Genomic DNA, 18,389 nt, shown 5'->3' with positions numbered 1-18,389 from the left:
AACCCCTGTTACGGTAAATGAGGCTCAACCGCTGTTACGGTAAATGAGGCGCAACAGCTGTTACGGTAAATGAGGCGCAACAGCTGTTACGGTAAATGAGGCTCAACCGCTGTTAGGGTAACTGAGGCTCAACCCCTGTTACGGTAAATGAGGCTCAACCGCTGTTACGGTAAATGAGGCTCAACCGCTGTTACGGTAAATGAGGCGCAACAGCTGTTACGGTAAATGAGGCTCAACCGCTGTTACGGTGAATTAGGCTCAACCGCTGTTACGGTAAATGAGACCCAACCGCTGTTACGGTAAATGAGGCTCAACCGCTGTTACGGTAAATGAGGCTCAACCGCTGTTACAGTAACTGAGGCTCAACCCCTGTTACGGTGAATGAGGCTCAACCGCTGTTACGGTAAATGAGACCCAACAGCTGTTACGGTAAATGAGGCTCAACCGCTGTTACGGTAAATGAGGCTCAACCGCTGTTACGGTAAATGAGGCTCAACCGCTGTTACGGTAACTGAGGCTCAACCCCTGTTACGGTGAATGAGGCTCAACCGCTGTTACGGTAAATGAGGCTCAACCGCTGTTACGGTAACTGAGGCTCAACCCCTGTTACGGTAAATGAGGCTCAACCGCTGTTACGGTAAATGAGGCTCAACCGCTGTTACGGTAACTGAGGCTCAACCGCTGTTAGGGTAACTGAGGCTCAACCGCTGTTAGGGTAACTGAGGCTCAACAGCTGTTACGGTAACTGAGGCTCAACAGCTGTTACGGTAACTGAGGCTCAACCCCTGTTAGGGTAACTGAGGCTCAACAGCTGTTTGGGTAACTGAGGCTCAACCGCTGTTACGGTAACTGAGGCCCAACCGCTGTTACGGTAACTGAGGCCCAACCGCTGTTACGGTAACTGAGGCTCAACCGCTGTTACGGTAACTGAGGCTCAACCGCTGTTACGGTAACTGAAGCCCAACCGCTGTTACGGTAACTGAGGCCCAACCGCTGTTACGGTAACTGAGGCCCAACCGCTGTTACGGTAACTGAGGCCCAACCGCTATTACGGTAACTGAGGCTCAACCGCTGTTACGGTAACTGAGGCCCAACCGCTGTTACGGTAACTGAGGCCCAACCGCTGTTACGGTAACTGAGGCCCAATCGCTGTTACGGTAACTGAGGCCCAACCGCTGTTACGGTAACTGAGGCCCAACCGCTGTTACGGTAACTGAGGCTCAACCGCTGTTACGGTAACTGAGGCCCAACCGCTGTTACGGTAACTGAGGCCCAACCGCTGTTACGGTAACTGAGGCTCAACCGCTGTTACGGTAACTGAGGCCCAACCGCTGTTACGGTAACTGAGGCCCAACCGCTGTTACGGTAACTGAGGCTCAACTGCTGTTACGGCAACTGAGGCTCAACCGCTGTTACGGTAACTGAGGCTCAGGCTGGAAATAGAGCACAGACTGAAAGGGAAACAGACTCACTGGAATGATGTCATTATGATGGGACCAATCAGAAAGCAGGGTTATAATGATGTCATTACGAAAGGCACAATCACAGAGCAGGGTTATAACAATGTCATTATGAAGGGACCAATCCGAGAGCAGGGATATGATGACGTCATTATGAATAGACCACTTAGAAAGCAGGGTTATAGCAATGTCATTATGAAGGAACCAATCAGCCGGCTAATGATGATGTCATTGTCTCACTGTGACACGTGGGTGATGGACCACAGACTGAAAGAGAAACAGACTGACTGTGACGTGGGTGATGGACCACAGACTGAAAGAGAAACAGACTGACTGTGACGTGGGTGATAGACGACAAACTGAACGGGAAACAGATGACAGACTGAAAGAGAAACAGACTGACTGTGACACGTGGATGATAGACGACAGACTGAAAGGGAAACAAACTGACTGTGACACGTGGGTGATAGACGACAGACTGAACGGGAAACAGACTGACTGTGACACGTGGGTGATAGACGACAGACTGAAAGGGAAACAGACTGACTGTGACACGTGGGTGATAGACGACAGACTGAAAGGGAAACAAACTGACTGTGAGACGTGGGTGATAGACGACAGACTGAAAGAGAAACAGACTGACTGTGACACGTGGGTGATAGACGACAGACTGAACGGGAAACAGACTGACTGTGACACGTGGGTGATAGACGACAGACTGAAAGGGAAACAGACTGACTGTGACACGTGGGTGATAGACGACAGACTGAAAGGGAAACAGACTGACTGTGACACGTGGGTGATAGACGACAGACTGAAAGGGAAACAAACTGACTGTGAGACGTGGGTGATAGACGACAGACTGAAAGAGAAACAGACTGACTGTGACACGTGGGTGATAGACGACAGACTGAACGGGAAACAGACTGACTGTGACACGTGGGTGATAGACGACAGACTGAAAGGGAAACAGACTGACTGTGACACGTGGGTGATAGACGACAGACTGAAAGGGAAACAAACTGACTGTGACACGTGGGTGATAGACGACAGACTGAACGGGAAACAGACTGACTGTGACACGTGGGTGATAGACGACAGACTGAAAGGGAAACAGACTGACTGTGACACGTGGGTGATAGACGACAGACTGAAAGGGAAACAAACTGACTGTGACACGTGGGTGACTGGGGTCAGAACACACTGGTCCTCCTGGTCCAGATCGTCCCCAAAGCTGCTGTTCCTCTGGAGGGGACGAGGGTGCTGCACCTCCAACAAACCAGGGGTCTTTTTCACTGCCAACACATACAGTCCCACGCACGCACGCACGCACGCATGCACGCACACACACACACACTCAGAATATGCATAGCCAAGTGACAGAAGATTTCCCTATGATCTTATAATGTAATTTCAAAAAATCCATGCAACCCTTTCACATTTCTATATTTCTGTAGCGAAAACAAAACAGCTCAGTGCTTTGTTACCTGGGAGTGGAGAGCTGAACGTAAGGGAGGAAAGAGAGGTCCAGGACTGCTGGGTATCTGTGAGACCAAGAAGAGGAGGGAAGGGAGGGATGGAGACAAACACACAAGAGGATCATGTAGCTAGCAATCTAGTAGATACATGATCCTCTGGGTGGGATGGGAAAGGCTGGGAGGCATGGTTTCTACGGGTCATGGAGGGGGATGGGGGCTAGGCGGGACGGGATGGGAAGCATAGTTTCTACGGGTCCTGGAGGGGGATGGGGGCTAGGCGGGACGGGAAGCATGGTTTCTACGGGTCATGGGGGGGGGGGGCAAGGCGGGATGGGAAGCATGGTTTCTACGGGTCATGGAGGGGGATGGGGGCTAGGCGGGACGGGATGGGAAGCATGGTTTCTACGGGTCATGGGGGGGGGCAAGGCGGGATGGGAAGCATGGTTTCTACGGGTCATGGAGGGGGATGGGGGCTAGGCGGGATGGGAAGCATGGTTTCTACGGGTCATGGGGGGGGGGGGGGCAAGGCGGGACGGGAAGCATGGTTTCTGGGTGGGGACGGAGGATTGCAGAAGGTGGATGGGGACTAAGGGGGCAATGGGAAGCATGGTTTCTGGGTGGGGACGGAGGATTGCAGAAGGTGGATGGGGACTAAGGGGGCAATGGGAAGCATGGTTTCTGGGTGGGGACGGAGGATTGCAGAAGGTGGATGGGGACTAAGGGGGCAATGGGAAGCATGGTTTCTGGGTGGGGACGGAGGATTGCAGAAGGTGGATGGGGACTAAGGGGGCAATGGGAAGCATGGTTTCTGGGTGGGGACGGAGGATTGCAGAAGGTGGATGGGGACTAGGCGGGATGGGAAGCATGGTTTCTGGGTGGGGACGGAGGATTGCAGAAGGTGGATGGGGACTAAGGGGGCAATGGGAAGCATGGTTTCTGGGTGGGGACGGAGGATTGCAGAAGGTGGATGGGGACTAGGCGGGATGGGAAGCATGGTTTCTGGGTGGGGACGGAGGATTGCAGAAGGTGGATGGGGACTAAGGGGGCAATGGGAAGCATGGTTTCTGGGTGGGGACGGAGGATTGCAGAAGGTGGATGGGGACTAAGGGGGCAATGGGAAGCATGGTTTCTGGGTGGGGACGGAGGATTGCAGAAGGTGGATGGGGACTAAGGGGGCAATGGGAAGCATGGTTTCTGGGTGGGGACGGAGGATTGCAGAAGGTGGATGGGGACTAAGGGGGCAATGGGAAGCATGGTTTCTGGGTGGGGACGGAGGATTGCAGAAGGTGGATGGGGACTAAGGGGGCAATGGGAAGCATGGTTTCTGGGTGGGGACGGAGGATTGCAGAAGGTGGATGGGGACTAAGGGGGCAATGGGAAGCATGGTTTCTGGGTGGGGACGGAGGATTGCAGAAGGTGGATGGGGACTAAGGGGGCAATGGGAAGCATGGTTTCTGGGTGGGGACGGAGGATTGCAGAAGGTGGATGGGGACTAAGGGGGCAATGGGAAGCATGGTTTCTGGGTGGGGACGGAGGATTGCAGAAGGTGGATGGGGACTAAGGGGGCAATGGGAAGCATGGTTTCTGGGTGGGGACGGAGGATTGCAGAAGGTGGATGGGGACTAAGGGGGCAATGGGAAGCATGGTTTCTGGGTGGGGACGGAGGATTGCAGAAGGTGGATGGGGACTAAGGGGGCAATGGGAAGCATGGTTTCTGGGTGGGGACGGAGGATTGCAGAAGGTGGATGGGGACTAGGCGGGATGGGAAGCATGGTTTCTGGGTGGGGACGGAGGATTGCAGAAGGTGGATGGGGACTAAGGGGGCAATGGGAAGCATGGTTTCTGGGTGGGGACGGAGGATTGCAGAAGGTGGATGGGGACTAAGGGGGCAATGGGAAGCATGGTTTCTGGGTGGGGACGGAGGATTGCAGAAGGTGGATGGGGACTAAGGGGGCAATGGGAAGCATGGTTTCTGGGTGGGGACGGAGGATTGCAGAAGGTGGATGGGGACTAAGGGGGCAATGGGAAGCATGGTTTCTGGGTGGGGACGGAGGATTGCAGAAGGTGGATGGGGACTAAGGGGGCAATGGGAAGCATGGTTTCTGGGTGGGGACGGAGGATTGCAGAAGGTGGATGGGGACTAAGGGGGCAATGGGAAGCATGGTTTCTGGGTGGGGACGGAGGATTGCAGAAGGTGGATGGGGACTAAGGGGGCAATGGGAAGCATGGTTTCTGGGTGGGGACGGAGGATTGCAGAAGGTGGATGGGGACTAAGGGGGCAATGGGAAGCATGGTTTCTGGGTGGGGACGGAGGATTGCAGAAGGTGGATGGGGACTAAGGGGGCAATGGGAAGCATGGTTTCTGGGTGGGGACGGAGGATTGCAGAAGGTGGATGGGGACTAAGGGGGCAATGGGAAGCATGGTTTCTGGGTGGGGACGGAGGATTGCAGAAGGTGGATGGGGACTAAGGGGGCAATGGGAAGCATGGTTTCTGGGTGGGGACGGAGGATTGCAGAAGGTGGATGGGGACTAAGGGGGCAATGGGAAGCATGGTTTCTGGGTGGGGACGGAGGATTGCAGAAGGTGGATGGGGACTAAGGGGGCAATGGGAAGCATGGTTTCTGGGTGGGGACGGAGGATTGCAGAAGGTGGATGGGGACTAAGGGGGCAATGGGAAGCATGGTTTCTGGGTGGGGACGGAGGATTGCAGAAGGTGGATGGGGACTAAGGGGGCAATGGGAAGCATGGTTTCTGGGTGGGGACGGAGGATTGCAGAAGGTGGATGGGGACTAAGGGGGCAATGGGAAGCATGGTTTCTGGGTGGGGACGGAGGATTGCAGAAGGTGGATGGGGACTAAGGGGGCAATGGGAAGCATGGTTTCTGGGTGGGGACGGAGGATTGCAGAAGGTGGATGGGGACTAAGGGGGCAATGGGAAGCATGGTTTCTGGGTGGGGACGGAGGATTGCAGAAGGTGGATGGGGACTAAGGGGGCAATGGGAAGCATGGTTTCTGGGTGGGGACGGAGGATTGCAGAAGGTGGATGGGGACTAAGGGGGCAATGGGAAGCATGGTTTCTGGGTGGGGACGGAGGATTGCAGAAGGTGGATGGGGACTAAGGGGGCAATGGGAAGCATGGTTTCTGGGTGGGGACGGAGGATTGCAGAAGGTGGATGGGGACTAAGGGGGCAATGGGAAGCATGGTTTCTGGGTGGGGACGGAGGATTGCAGAAGGTGGATGGGGACTAAGGGGGCAATGGGAAGCATGGTTTCTGGGTGGGGACGGAGGATTGCAGAAGGTGGATGGGGACTAAGGGGGCAATGGGAAGCATGGTTTCTGGGTGGGGACGGAGGATTGCAGAAGGTGGATGGGGACTAAGGGGGCAATGGGAAGCATGGTTTCTGGGTGGGGACGGAGGATTGCAGAAGGTGGATGGGGACTAAGGGGGCAATGGGAAGCATGGTTTCTGGGTGGGGACGGAGGATTGCAGAAGGTGGATGGGGACTAAGGGGGCAATGGGAAGCATGGTTTCTGGGTGGGGACGGAGGATTGCAGAAGGTGGATGGGGACTAAGGGGGCAATGGGTTGGGGTTATCTTTCTATGCATTCAAATGTATTTTTATAAAGCCCTCTTTACATCAGCAGTTGTCAACGTGCTTCATAGAAACCCAGCCTGAAACACCAACAAGCTACTAAGATAATCACGATAACAAGATAGAAGGGTGGCACAACTGAGACATTTTGAAGGGGGTTCCAGAACCACTACAACCTCAATGTGCTGGAACCAACACATTCAACTGAAGACGGATTTATCTGCAGTTGACTGACTAAAGGGTTATATACCTATACACACATGTACCGAAGGAGCAGGCAGTGAGAGACAGATATAACAGTAACCGAGACAGTGATTGGCCAAGAGGACAGCTGCAGTGATTGGTCAAGAGGACAATGACAGATGCAGTGATTGGTCAAGAGGACAGTAACAGATGCAGTGATTGGTCAAGAGGACAGTAACAGATGCAGTGATTGGTCAAGAGGACAGTAACAGTGACAGTGATTGGTCAAGAGGACAGTAACAGTGACAGTGATTGGTCAAGAGGACAGTAACAGATGCAGTGATTGGTCAAGGGGACAGTAACAGATGCAGTGATTGGTCAAGAGGACAGTGACAGATGCAGTGATTGGTCAAGAGGACAGTGACAGATGCAGTGATTGGTCAAGAGGACAGTAACAGATGCAGTGATTGGTCAAGAGGACAGTAACAGATGCAGTGATTGGTCAAGAGGACAGTAAAAGTGACTGGACAGGAGGAGTGGACACTAACAGGAGCTCACCACATCCTAGTGCTTCAGCTAAACAAAAGCCAGAAACAGCAGATAGGGAAAAGAGAGAGGGGGAGAAAGAGAAACAGAGAGGTAAAGAGAATAGAGAGTGTGTTGAAAACCGTGGGAAATGTCTAATACATTCATAAAATTAATCATAATTAATTTGACAGAAATGGAAATGGCTCTGATAACCCCTGGCAGAGTGCCATTAAAATGGGGGTGAACTGCCCCTTTAGGTTACTCAAATCCACTAAGATGCAGTGTAAATATATATAAGAGAGTACCCCTCTCCTACCTGTACACACAGTGCTGTAGACATCAGAGCTGAGCTCCCTCCCACTATTGAACACTGAGTCGTAGGAGATACTGGGAACAGTGGGAGAACCAGGCCCGTCGTCCTTCTCACTGCTCTTCAACTTCCTCCTCAGCTTCACCTGTTTACAGAGGGACAGACCTGAATGGATGGATGGATGGATGGGGGGGGGGGTGGATGGGGGGGTGGATGGGTGATGGATGAATGATGATGGGTGGGTGGGGGGGGGGGGAGTGGATGGATGATGGATGAATGATGGATGGATGGACAGATGGGTGGGTGGGGGGGTAGATGGATGATGGATGCATGATGGATGGATGGACAGATGGGTGGGTGGGGGGGTAGATGGATGATGGATGCATGATGGATGGATGGACAGATGGGTGGGTGGGGGGGTAGTTGGATGATGAATGCATGATGGATGGGTGGGGGGGTGGGGGGGTGGATGGGTGATGGATGAATGATGATGGGTGGGTGGGGGGGTGGATGGATGATGGATGAATGATGGATGGATGGACAGATGGGTGGGTGGGGGGGTAGATGGATGATGGATGCATGATGGATGGATGGACAGATGGGTGGGTGGGGGGGTAGATGGAAGATGAATGCATGATGGATGGATGGGTGGGGGGGTGGATGGATGAATGATGGATGGATGGATGGGTGGGGGGGTGGATGGATGATGGATGCATGATGGATGGATGGACAGATGGGTGGGTGGGGGGGTGGATGGATGATGGATGAATGATGGATGGATGGACAGATGGATGGGTGGGTGGGGGGGTGGATGGATGATGGATGAATGATGGATGGATGGGTGGGTGGGGGGTGGATGGATGATGGATGAATGATGGATGGATGGACAGATGGGTGGGTGGGTAGATGGATGATGGATGCATGATGGATGGATGGACAGATGGGTGGGTGGGGGGGTAGATGGATGATGGATGCATGATGGATGGATGGACAGATGGGTGGGTGGGGGGGTAAATGGATGATGGATGCATGATGGATGGATGGGTGGGGGGTGGATGGATGATGGATGAATGATGGATGGATGGATGGGTGGGGGGGTGGATGGATGATGGATGCATGATGGATGGATGGACAGATGGGTGGGTGGGGGGGTGGATGGATGGATGATGGATGAATGATGGATGGATGGACAGATGGATGGGTGGGTGGGGGGGTGGATGGATGATGGATGAATGATGGATGGATGGACAGATGGATGGGTGGGTGGGGGGGTGGATGGATGATGGATGAATGATGGATGGATGGACAGATGGATGGGTGGGTGGGTGGGTCGGTGGGTGGGTGGGTGGATGGATGATGGATGAATGATGAATGATGGATGGATGGACAGATGGGTGGGTGGGTGGGTGGGTGGGTGGGTGATGGATGAATGATGGATGGATGGATGGATGGATAGATGGGTGGGTGGGTGGGTGGATGGACGGATGGGTGGGTGGATGGATGATGGATGAATGATGGATGGATGGGTGGGTGTGTATACGGACAGTGGGTGAATGGATGGGTGGATAGATGAATGGATGGGTGGATAGATTGATGGATGGATGAATGAATGGGTGGGTGGGTGGATGAATGGATGGGTGGGTGGGTGGGTCAATGGATGGACGGAGAGCGGATTGGCTGGATGGGTAAATGGATGGGTGGGTGGATAAATGGATGGGTAGAAGAATGGATTGATGAATGAATTAATGAAATAGCATCGATCTGATAACCAGTGATTCTATATGGACAGCTGACCGTTTTCTTGGGCTTGGGACTGGATACAGAGGAGCTGAGCAGAGCAGGTCTCCTCCTCACAAACATCTTGAAGGTGGCCGAGTCAGGGTTCTCCACAGCAAAGACCCTCCACGAAGTCTGGACAGAGAATGTGATCAGGAAGTAAACAGACATTAACATTGCAGGTGACTACTAGAATCTACACCACAGTTGACTCGAGATGAAGGTACTTTTAAGGAAAAGTGAGGAATGCATCTACCTAACCAAGCTCCACAGCATCTCCAGACTAATAGGTTTTCTGAAATGCAACAGTTGTTGTGAAGTAAAAGAGCATGCTGGTATAACAGAGATAAGAATGGGCCGAAAAGCTCACTTCACGGCTAGCTTGAAATGTCGCCAATTGTGCCATCGAATGGGATCCTTTTCTATAGCTCAACTGGTTCGTACGTTGTCAAGGGGGGCGGTCAAAGTGTGTTAGCGAGGCAGAGGGCCCCAGGTTTGAGCTGTGGAACAGACAGTTTACTCTGAGTTGTAGTCAGAGAGAAGGAAGCTAATGTTGCTTATCTAGCACACTGATGTCAGTTTCACTGGGTACTGTCTCTGTCAGACTCACCTGGATGAGAATGGCAGCTGCAGGGATCTGTCTGTTGAAGTGCTTCTGTCTCTGTTTCTGTTGAACCTTCAGTGCAAAGCCTGAACCCAGGATCCCCTGCAAACAAACGCAGAGGATTACTACACTAGAAAAGTAGGGGTGTTACCTAGTACCATAAAGGGTTCTTCAATTGTCCCCTAAGGAGAACCCTCTGAAAATAACTATTTTGGGTTCCAAGTAGAACCTCCAAAGGGTTCTACCTGGAACGAAAAAAAAGGTTATCCTATGGGGACAAACGAATAACCCTTCTTTTCTAAGAGTGGTGTTACTGATGAACAAACAGTATCTTTCCACCTGATTACTCCTGCACTCACAGCTGGTAGGGCGAAGAAGGAGATGGCAAAGACTGAGAAACACGATGCAATGGTTTTACCGATCCACGTCTGAGGCACCTTGTCTCCATAGCCTATAGTTGTGACGGTCACCTGCAAAAGACAAAAGACTGCTTGGTGAGTCATCCCAGACACCTGCCCTGTTAAGTGAAGCCAGACACACACACACCAGTGGAGGCTGCTGAGAGGAGGACAGCTCATTATAATGGCTGTAACGGAGCCAATGGAATGGCATCAAATATCTGGAAACCATGGAAACCATGTGTTTGATACCATTCCACTGATTCCGCTCCAGTCATTACCACGAGCCTGTCCTCCCTGATTAAAGTGACACCAACCTCCTGGGAAACACACACACACACACACACACACACACACACACACACACACACACACACACACACACACACACACACACACACACACACACACACACACACACACACACACACACACAGCAGCCTTACCACCCCCCACCACAAGGCGTCAGCGTAGCTCCCGAACTCATTGGCTCCATTGCTGTCCACAGCATCCTTCTCTGCCAGGTACACAAAGTAGGAGGAGAAGATGAGCCCCAGGAAACCAATGTACAGCGTGGTGATGAGCTCCTGGGCACACACACACGCACGCACGTGCACACACACACACACACACACGCACGCACATACACATACACACACACGCATGTACACATGCACGCGCACACATAAAGGCACACACACACATGCACGCACACACACATACACACACACGCATGTACACATGCACGCACACACACAAAGGCATGAACACACACACACAAAGGCATGAACACACACACACACAAAGGCAATGCAAACACACACACACGAGGAATAAATGTATTAATAAAAAATTAAAGTTTGTCGCTCAGCATTAAATTAGGAGTGTGTGTTAGTGTTAGTCAACTCTGTTAATCTGTGCAGTGAACAACTCATAATGATAAGAATACATGGTATTTATATAGCGCTTTTCAAGGACCCAAACTAACCTGCCTGTGGATGAAGACCACAGAGCCCAGCAGACGCCACGTTCCTCCCTGCCGGTCCACATGAAGCATACGCAGGATCTGCAGGAAGCGAATCCCTCTGGAACAAAAAACACACGGTCTGTGATCGGGGCTCCAGACAAACATTTTCCCCTGATGGAACTGCACACAATAGAAAACAACTGGTAATCATCTGATAAAGTGATTTAGTTATAGACAGACTACTGCGATGGTATTACAGATATTACCAATTAGTAATCATCTGATAAAGTGATTTAGTTATAGACAGACTACTGAGATGGTATTACAGATATTAGTTGTTTCATCTAACATGTCCACGCAGGAATGCCACGCAGGAATGCCACGCAGGAATGCCACACAGGAATGCCACGCAGGAATGCCACGCAGGAATGCCACGTAGGAATGCCACGTAGGAATGCCACGCAGGAATGCCACGCAGGAATGCCACGCAGGAATGCCACGCAGGAATGCCACGCAGGAATGCCACGCAGGAATGCCACGCAGGAATGCCACATAGGAATGCCACGCAGGAATGCCACGCAGGAATGCCACGCAGGAATGCCACGCAGGAATGCCACGCAGGAATGCATGATTCAACGAATCCAGTGAGGTCATGAATTTTGGGGCAAATATTCTATAGTTGTTATAGCTGTTTTTTTTTGCATTTTCTTTTTGTTCAATAGAGATACATTTGCCCACATCTTTTATGTGCAATAATATCATAGGCAGATTTATTTGGGACTATTTCACCACCTGAGTAAGTGGAAACTCCAAAAATATTAGCTTGATCACTTAACATAATACCCACTGATGGTGACCATGTAGGATTCTAACACTAAAGTCAATTACCTAAAAAAACATTGCAGTTGTAGCCTACTACCCAATGAGGCTATGGCCGATGCAACGTCCGACTCGCATTTCTCCAGCTGCGTATCTCAAAACCATATTAAATATCTTGGTTGTAAAATAGCTTACTGAGAGTTGAGAAATAAAAACTACATCTACAGAAAGCTGAGAACCTCCTCTCTTTAACAGTGACAACTGTAGGTGCTGAGAACCTCCTCTCTTTAACAGTGACAACCGTAGTTGCTGAGAACCCCCTCTCTTTAACAGTGACAACTGTAGTTGCTGAGAACCCCCTCTCTTTAACAGTGACAACCGTAGTTGCTGAGAACCTCCTCTCTTTAACAGTGACAACTGTAGTTGCTGAGAACCTCCTCTCTTTAACAGTGACAACTGTAGTTGCTGAGAACCTCCTCTCTTTAACAGTGACAATCGTAGTTGCTGAGAACCTCCTCTCTTTAACAGTGACAACCGTAGTTGCTGAGAACCTCCTCTCTTTAACAGTGACAACTGTAGTTGCTGAGAACCTCCTCTCTTTAACAGTGACAACCATAGTTGCTGAGAACCTCCTCTCTTTAACAGTGACAACCATAGTTGCTGAGAACCTCCTCTCTTTAACAGTGACAACCGTAGTTGCTGAGAACCTCCTCTACTACAACCGTAGTTGCTGAGAACCTCCTCTCTTTAACAGTGACAACCGTAGTTGCTGAGAACCTCCTCTCTTTAACAGTGACAACTGTAGTTGCTGAGAACCTCCTCTCTTTAACAGTGACAACCATAGTTGCTGAGAACCTCCTCTCTTTAACAGTGACAACCGTAGTTGCTGAGAACCTCCTCTCTTTAACAGTGACAACTGTAGTTGCTGAGAACCTCCTCTCTTTAACAGTGACAACCGTAGTTGCTGAGAACCTCCTCTCTTTAACAGTGACAACTGTAGTTGCTGAGAACCTCCTCTCTTTAACAGTGACAACCGTAGTTGCTGAGAACCTCCTCTCTTTAACAGTGACAACCGTAGTTGCTGAGAACCTCCTATCTTTAACAGTGACAACCGTAGTTGCTGAGAACCTCCTCTCTTTAACAGTGACAACTGTAGTTGCTGAGAACCTCCTCTCTTTAACAGTGACAACCGTAGTTGCTGAGAACCTCCTCTCTTTAACAGTGACAACTGTAGTTGCTGAGAACCTCCTCTCTTTAACAGTGACAACCGTAGTTGCTGAGAACCTCCTCTCTTTAACAGTGACAACCGTAGTTGCTGAGAACCTCCTCTCTTTAACAGTGACAACCGTAGTTGCTGAGAACCTCCTCTCTTTAACAGTGACAACTGTAGTTGCTGAGAACCTCCTCTCTTTAACAGTGACAACCATAGTTGCTGAGAACCTCCTCTCTTTAACAGTGACAACCATAGTTGCTGAGAACCTCCTCTCTTTAACAGTGACAACCGTAGTTGCTGAGAACCTCCTCTACTACAACCGTAGTTGCTGAGAACCTCCTCTCTTTAACAGTGACAACCGTAGTTGCTGAGAACCTCCTCTCTTTAACAGTGACAACTGTAGTTGCTGAGAACCTCCTCTCTTTAACAGTGACAACCATAGTTGCTGAGAACCTCCTCTCTTTAACAGTGACAACCGTAGTTGCTGAGAACCTCCTCTCTTTAACAGTGACAACTGTAGTTGCTGAGAACCTCCTCTCTTTAACAGTGACAACCGTAGTTGCTGAGAACCTCCTCTCTTTAACAGTGACAACTGTAGTTGCTGAGAACCTCCTCTCTCTAACAGTGACAACCGTAGTTGCTGAGAACCTCCTCTCTTTAACAGTGACAACCGTAGTTGCTGAGAACCTCCTCTCTTTAACAGTGACAACCGTAGTTGCTGAGAACCTCCTCTCTTTAACAGTGACAACTGTAGTTGCTGAGAACCTCCTATCTTTAACAGTGACAACCGTAGTTGCTGAGAACCTCCTCTCTTTAACAGTGACAACTGTAGTTGCTGAGAACCTCCTCTCTTTAACAGTGACAACCGTAGTTGCTGAGAACCTCCTCTCTTTAACAGTGACAACTGTAGTTGCTGAGAACCTCCTCTCTTTAACAGTGACAACCGTAGTTGCTGAGAACCTCCTCTCTTTAACAGTGACAACTGTAGTTGCTGAGAACCTCCTATCTTTAACAGTGACAACCGTAGTTGCTGAGAACCTCCTCTCTTTAACAGTGACAACTGTAGTTGCTGAGAACCTCCTCTCTTTAACAGTGACAACCGTAGTTGCTGAGAACCTCCTCTCTTTAACAGTGACAACTGTAGTTGCTGAGAACCTCCTCTCTTTAACAGTGACAACCGTAGTTGCTGAGAACCTCCTCTCTTTAACAGTGACAACTGTAGTTGCTGAGAACCTCCTCTCTTTAACAGTGACAACTGTAGTTGCTGAGAACCTCCTCTCTTTAACAGTGACAACTGTAGTTGCTGAGAACCTCCTCTCTTTAACAGTGACAACCGTAGTTGCTGAGAACCTCCTCTCTTTAACAGTGACAACTGTAGTTGCTGAGAACCTCCTCTCTTTAACAGTGACAACTGTAGTTGCTGAGAACCTCCTCTCTTTAACATTGACAACTGTAGGTGCTTCCAAAGATGTTTATTACCCGCAATTTGGATTTTGAAATGTTACAGCCTATACAATCTTAATACAAATCTCCTGGAATGCGGGGAGAGAGTGAGTAAGTGGCTCGCTCATTACAGCAGCAGGCCCCAGCTAAACAGGCACAGAGACCTTCACTACAGCAGCAGGCCCCAGCTAAACAGGCACAGAGACCTTCATTACAGCAGCAGGCCCCAGCTAAACAGGCACAGAGACCTTCACTACAGCAGCAGGCCCCAGCTAAACAGGCACAGAGACCTTCATTACAGCAGCAGGCCCCAGCTAAACAGGCACAGAGACCTTCACTACAGCAGCAGGCCCCAGCTAAACAGGCACAGAGACCTTCATTACAGCAGCAGGCCCCAGCTAAACAGGCACAGAGACCTTCATTACAGTAGCAGGCCCCAGCTAAACAGGCACAGAGACCTTCACTACAGCAGCAGGCCCCAGCTAAACAGGCACAGAGACCTTCACTACAGCAGCAGGCCCCAGCTAAACAGGCACAGAGACCTTCATTACAGCAGCAGGCCCCAGCTAAACAGGCACAGAGACCTTCACTACAGCAGCAGGCCCCAGCTAAACAGGCACAGAGACCTTCATTACAGCAGCAGGCCCCAGCTAAACAGGCACAGAGACCTTCATTACAGTAGCAGGCCCCAGCTAAACAGGCACAGAGACCTTCACTACAGCAGCAGGCCCCAGCTAAACAGGCACAGGGGCAGAGACCTTCATTACAGCAGCAGGCCCCAGCTAAACAGGCACAGTGACAGAGACCTTCACTACAGCAGCAGGCCCCAGCTAAACAGGCACAGAGACCTTCACTAAATCAGCAGGCCCCAGCTAAACAGGCACAGTGACAGAGACCTTCACTACAGCAGCAGGCCCCATTTAAACAGGCACAGGCACAGAGACCTTCATTACAGCAGCAGGCCCCATTTAAACAGGCACAGGGACAGAGACCTTCATTACAGCAGCAGGCCCCAGCTAAACAGGCACAGAGACCTTCACTACAGCAGCAGGCCCCAGCTAAACAGGCACAGAGACCTTCATTACAGCAGCAGGCCCCAGCTAAACACGCACAGGGACAGAGACCTTCACTACAGCAGCAGGCCCCAGCTAAACAGGCACAGGGACAAAGACCTTCACTACAGCAGCAGGCCCCAGCTAAACAGGCACAGGGACAGAGACCTTCACTACAGCAGTAGGCCCCAGCTAAACAGGCACAGGGACAAAGACCTTCACTACAGCAGCAGGCCCCAGCTAAACAGGCACAGGGACAGAGACCTTCACTACAGCAGCAGGCCCCAGCTAAACAGGCACAAGGACAAAGACCTTCACTACAGCAGCAGGCCCCAGCTAAACAGGCACAGGGACAAAGACCTTCACTACAGCAGCAGGCCCCAGCTAAACAGGCACAGGGGCAGAGACCTTCACTACAGCAGCAGGCCCCAGCTAAACAGGCACAGGGGCAAAGACCTTCACTACAGCAGCAGGCCCCAGCTAAACTGGCACAGGCACAAAGACCTTCACTACAGCAGCAGGCCCCAGCTAAACAGGCACAGGAACAAAGACCTTCACTACAGCAGCAGGTCCCAGCTAAACAGGCACAGGGGCAGAGACCTTCACTACAGCAGCAGGCCCCAGCTAAACAGGCACAGAGACCTTCACTACAGCAGCAGCCCCCAGCTAAACAGGCACAGGGGCAGAGACCTTCACTACAGCAGCAGGCCCCAGCTAAACAGGCACAGGGACAGAGACCTTCACTACAGCAGCAGGCCCCAGCTAAACAGGCACAGAGACCTTCATTACAGCAGCAGGCCCCAGCTAAACAGGCACAGGGACAGAGACCTTCACTACAGCAGCAGGCCCCAGCTAAACAGGCACAGAGACCTTCATTACAGCAGCAGGCCCCAGCTAAACAGGCACAGGGACAAATACCTTCACTACAGCAGCAGGCCCCAGCTAAACAGGCACAGGGACAAAGACTTTCACTACAGCAGCAGGCCCCAGCTAAACAGGCACAGGGACAGAGACCTTCACTACAGCAGCAGGCCCCAGCTAAACAGGCACAGGGACAGAGACCTTCACTACAGCAGCAGGCCCCAGCTAAACAGGCACAGAGACCTTCATTACAGCAGCAGGCCCCAGCTAAACAGGCACAGGGACAGAGACCTTCACTACAGCAGCAGGCCCCAGCTAAACAGGCACAGTGACAGAGACCTTCATTACAGCAGCAGGCCCCAGCTAAACAGGCACAGGCACAGAGACCTTCATTACAGCAGCAGGCCCCAGCTAAACAGGCACAGGCACAGGGACAGAGACCTTCACTACAGCAGCAGGCCCCAGGTAACAGGCACAGTGACAGAGACCTTCACTACAGCAGCAGGCCCCAGCTAAACAGGCACAGGGGCAGAGACCTTCACTACAGCAGCAGGCCCCAGCTAAACAGGCACAGGGACAGACACCTTCACTACAGCAGCAGGCCCCAGCTAAACAGGCACAGGCACAAAGACCTTCACTACAGAATGCAGGCACCAGCTAAACAGGCACAGGGACAAAGACCTTCACTAAAGCAGCAGGCCCCAGCTAAACAGGCACAGGGACAAAGACCTTCACTACAGCAGCAGGCCCCAGCTAAACAGGCACAGTGACAGAGACCTTCACTACAGCAGTAGGCCCCAGCTAAACAGGCACAGGGACAGAGACCTTCACTACAGCAGCAGGCCCCAGCTAAACAGGCACAGTGACAGAGACCTTCACTACAGCAGTAGGCCCCAGCTAAACAGGCACAGTGACAGAGACCTTCACTACAGCAGCAGGCCCCAGCTAAACAGGCACAGAGACAGAGACCTTCACTACAGCAGCAGGCCCCAGCTAAACAGGCACAGTGACAGAGACCTTCACTACAGCAGCAGGCCCCAGCGAAACAGGCACAGGGACAGAGACCTTCACTACAGCAGCAGGCCCCAGCGAAACAGGCACAGAGACAGAGACCTTCACTACAGCAGCAGGCCCCAGCTAAACAGGCACAGGGACAAAGACCTTCACTAAAGCAGCAGGTCCCAGCTAAACAGGCACAGGGGCAGAGACCTTCACTACAGCAGCAGGCCCCAGCTAAACAGGCACAGAGACCTTCACTACAGCAGCAGCCCCCAGCTAAACAGGCACAGGGGCAGAGATCTTCACTACAGCAGCAGGCCCCAGCTAAACAGGCACAGGGACAGAGACCTTCACTACAGCAGCAGGCCCCAGCTAAACAGGCACAGAGACCTTCATTACAGCAGCAGGCCCCAGCTAAACAGGCACAGGGACAGAGACCTTCACTACAGCAGCAGGCCCCAGCTAAACAGGCACAGAGACCTTCATTACAGCAGCAGGCCCCAGCTAAACAGGCACAGGGACAAAGACCTTCACTACAGCAGCAGGCCCCAGCTAAACAGGCACAGGGACAGAGACCTTCACTACAGCAGTAGGCCCCAGCTAAACAGGCACAGGGACAAAGACCTTCACTACAGCAGCAGGCCCCAGCTAAACAGGCACAGGGACAGAGACCTTCACTACAGCAGCAGGCCCCAGCTAAACAG

The 18,389-nt window shown here is 51.7% G+C and overlaps 1 protein-coding gene across 4 annotated transcripts in view; it reads right to left on the bottom strand.

Moving 5' to 3' along the window:
• Positions 1-18,389, bottom strand: part of kcnq1.1 (potassium voltage-gated channel, KQT-like subfamily, member 1.1) — a 63,452-nt gene that overhangs the window by 24,690 nt on the left and 20,373 nt on the right. For 3 of the 4 annotated variants that reach the window (XR_004206724.1, XM_031812741.1, XM_031812738.1), the window contains exons 5-13: positions 11,320-11,416; positions 10,778-10,918; positions 10,293-10,403; positions 9,940-10,035; positions 9,348-9,464; positions 7,560-7,698; positions 7,274-7,291; positions 2,948-3,004; positions 2,632-2,755 (exon numbers count right to left, since the gene is read on the bottom strand). Coding sequence is in view for 3 of the 4 variants with exons in the window: in XM_031812741.1 (XP_031668601.1) it covers positions 2,632-2,755; positions 2,948-3,004; positions 7,274-7,291; positions 7,560-7,698; positions 9,348-9,464; positions 9,940-10,035; positions 10,293-10,403; positions 10,778-10,918; positions 11,320-11,416 (900 nt within the window). In the remaining variant the exon portion in view is untranslated. The remainder of the gene's footprint in view (positions 1-2,631; positions 2,756-2,947; positions 3,005-7,273; positions 7,292-7,559; positions 7,699-9,347; positions 9,465-9,939; positions 10,036-10,292; positions 10,404-10,777; positions 10,919-11,319; positions 11,417-18,389) is intronic. The other variant, XM_031812740.1, reaches the window with a different exon arrangement.

This window comes from Oncorhynchus kisutch, unplaced genomic scaffold (assembly GCF_002021735.2).
Source record: "Oncorhynchus kisutch isolate 150728-3 unplaced genomic scaffold, Okis_V2 Okis03b-Okis08b_hom, whole genome shotgun sequence".
Taxonomy (NCBI): domain Eukaryota; kingdom Metazoa; phylum Chordata; class Actinopteri; order Salmoniformes; family Salmonidae; genus Oncorhynchus; species Oncorhynchus kisutch.
The sequence above is the reverse complement of the archived record's forward strand: the minus strand, read 5'-3'. Positions and strand labels throughout refer to the sequence as shown.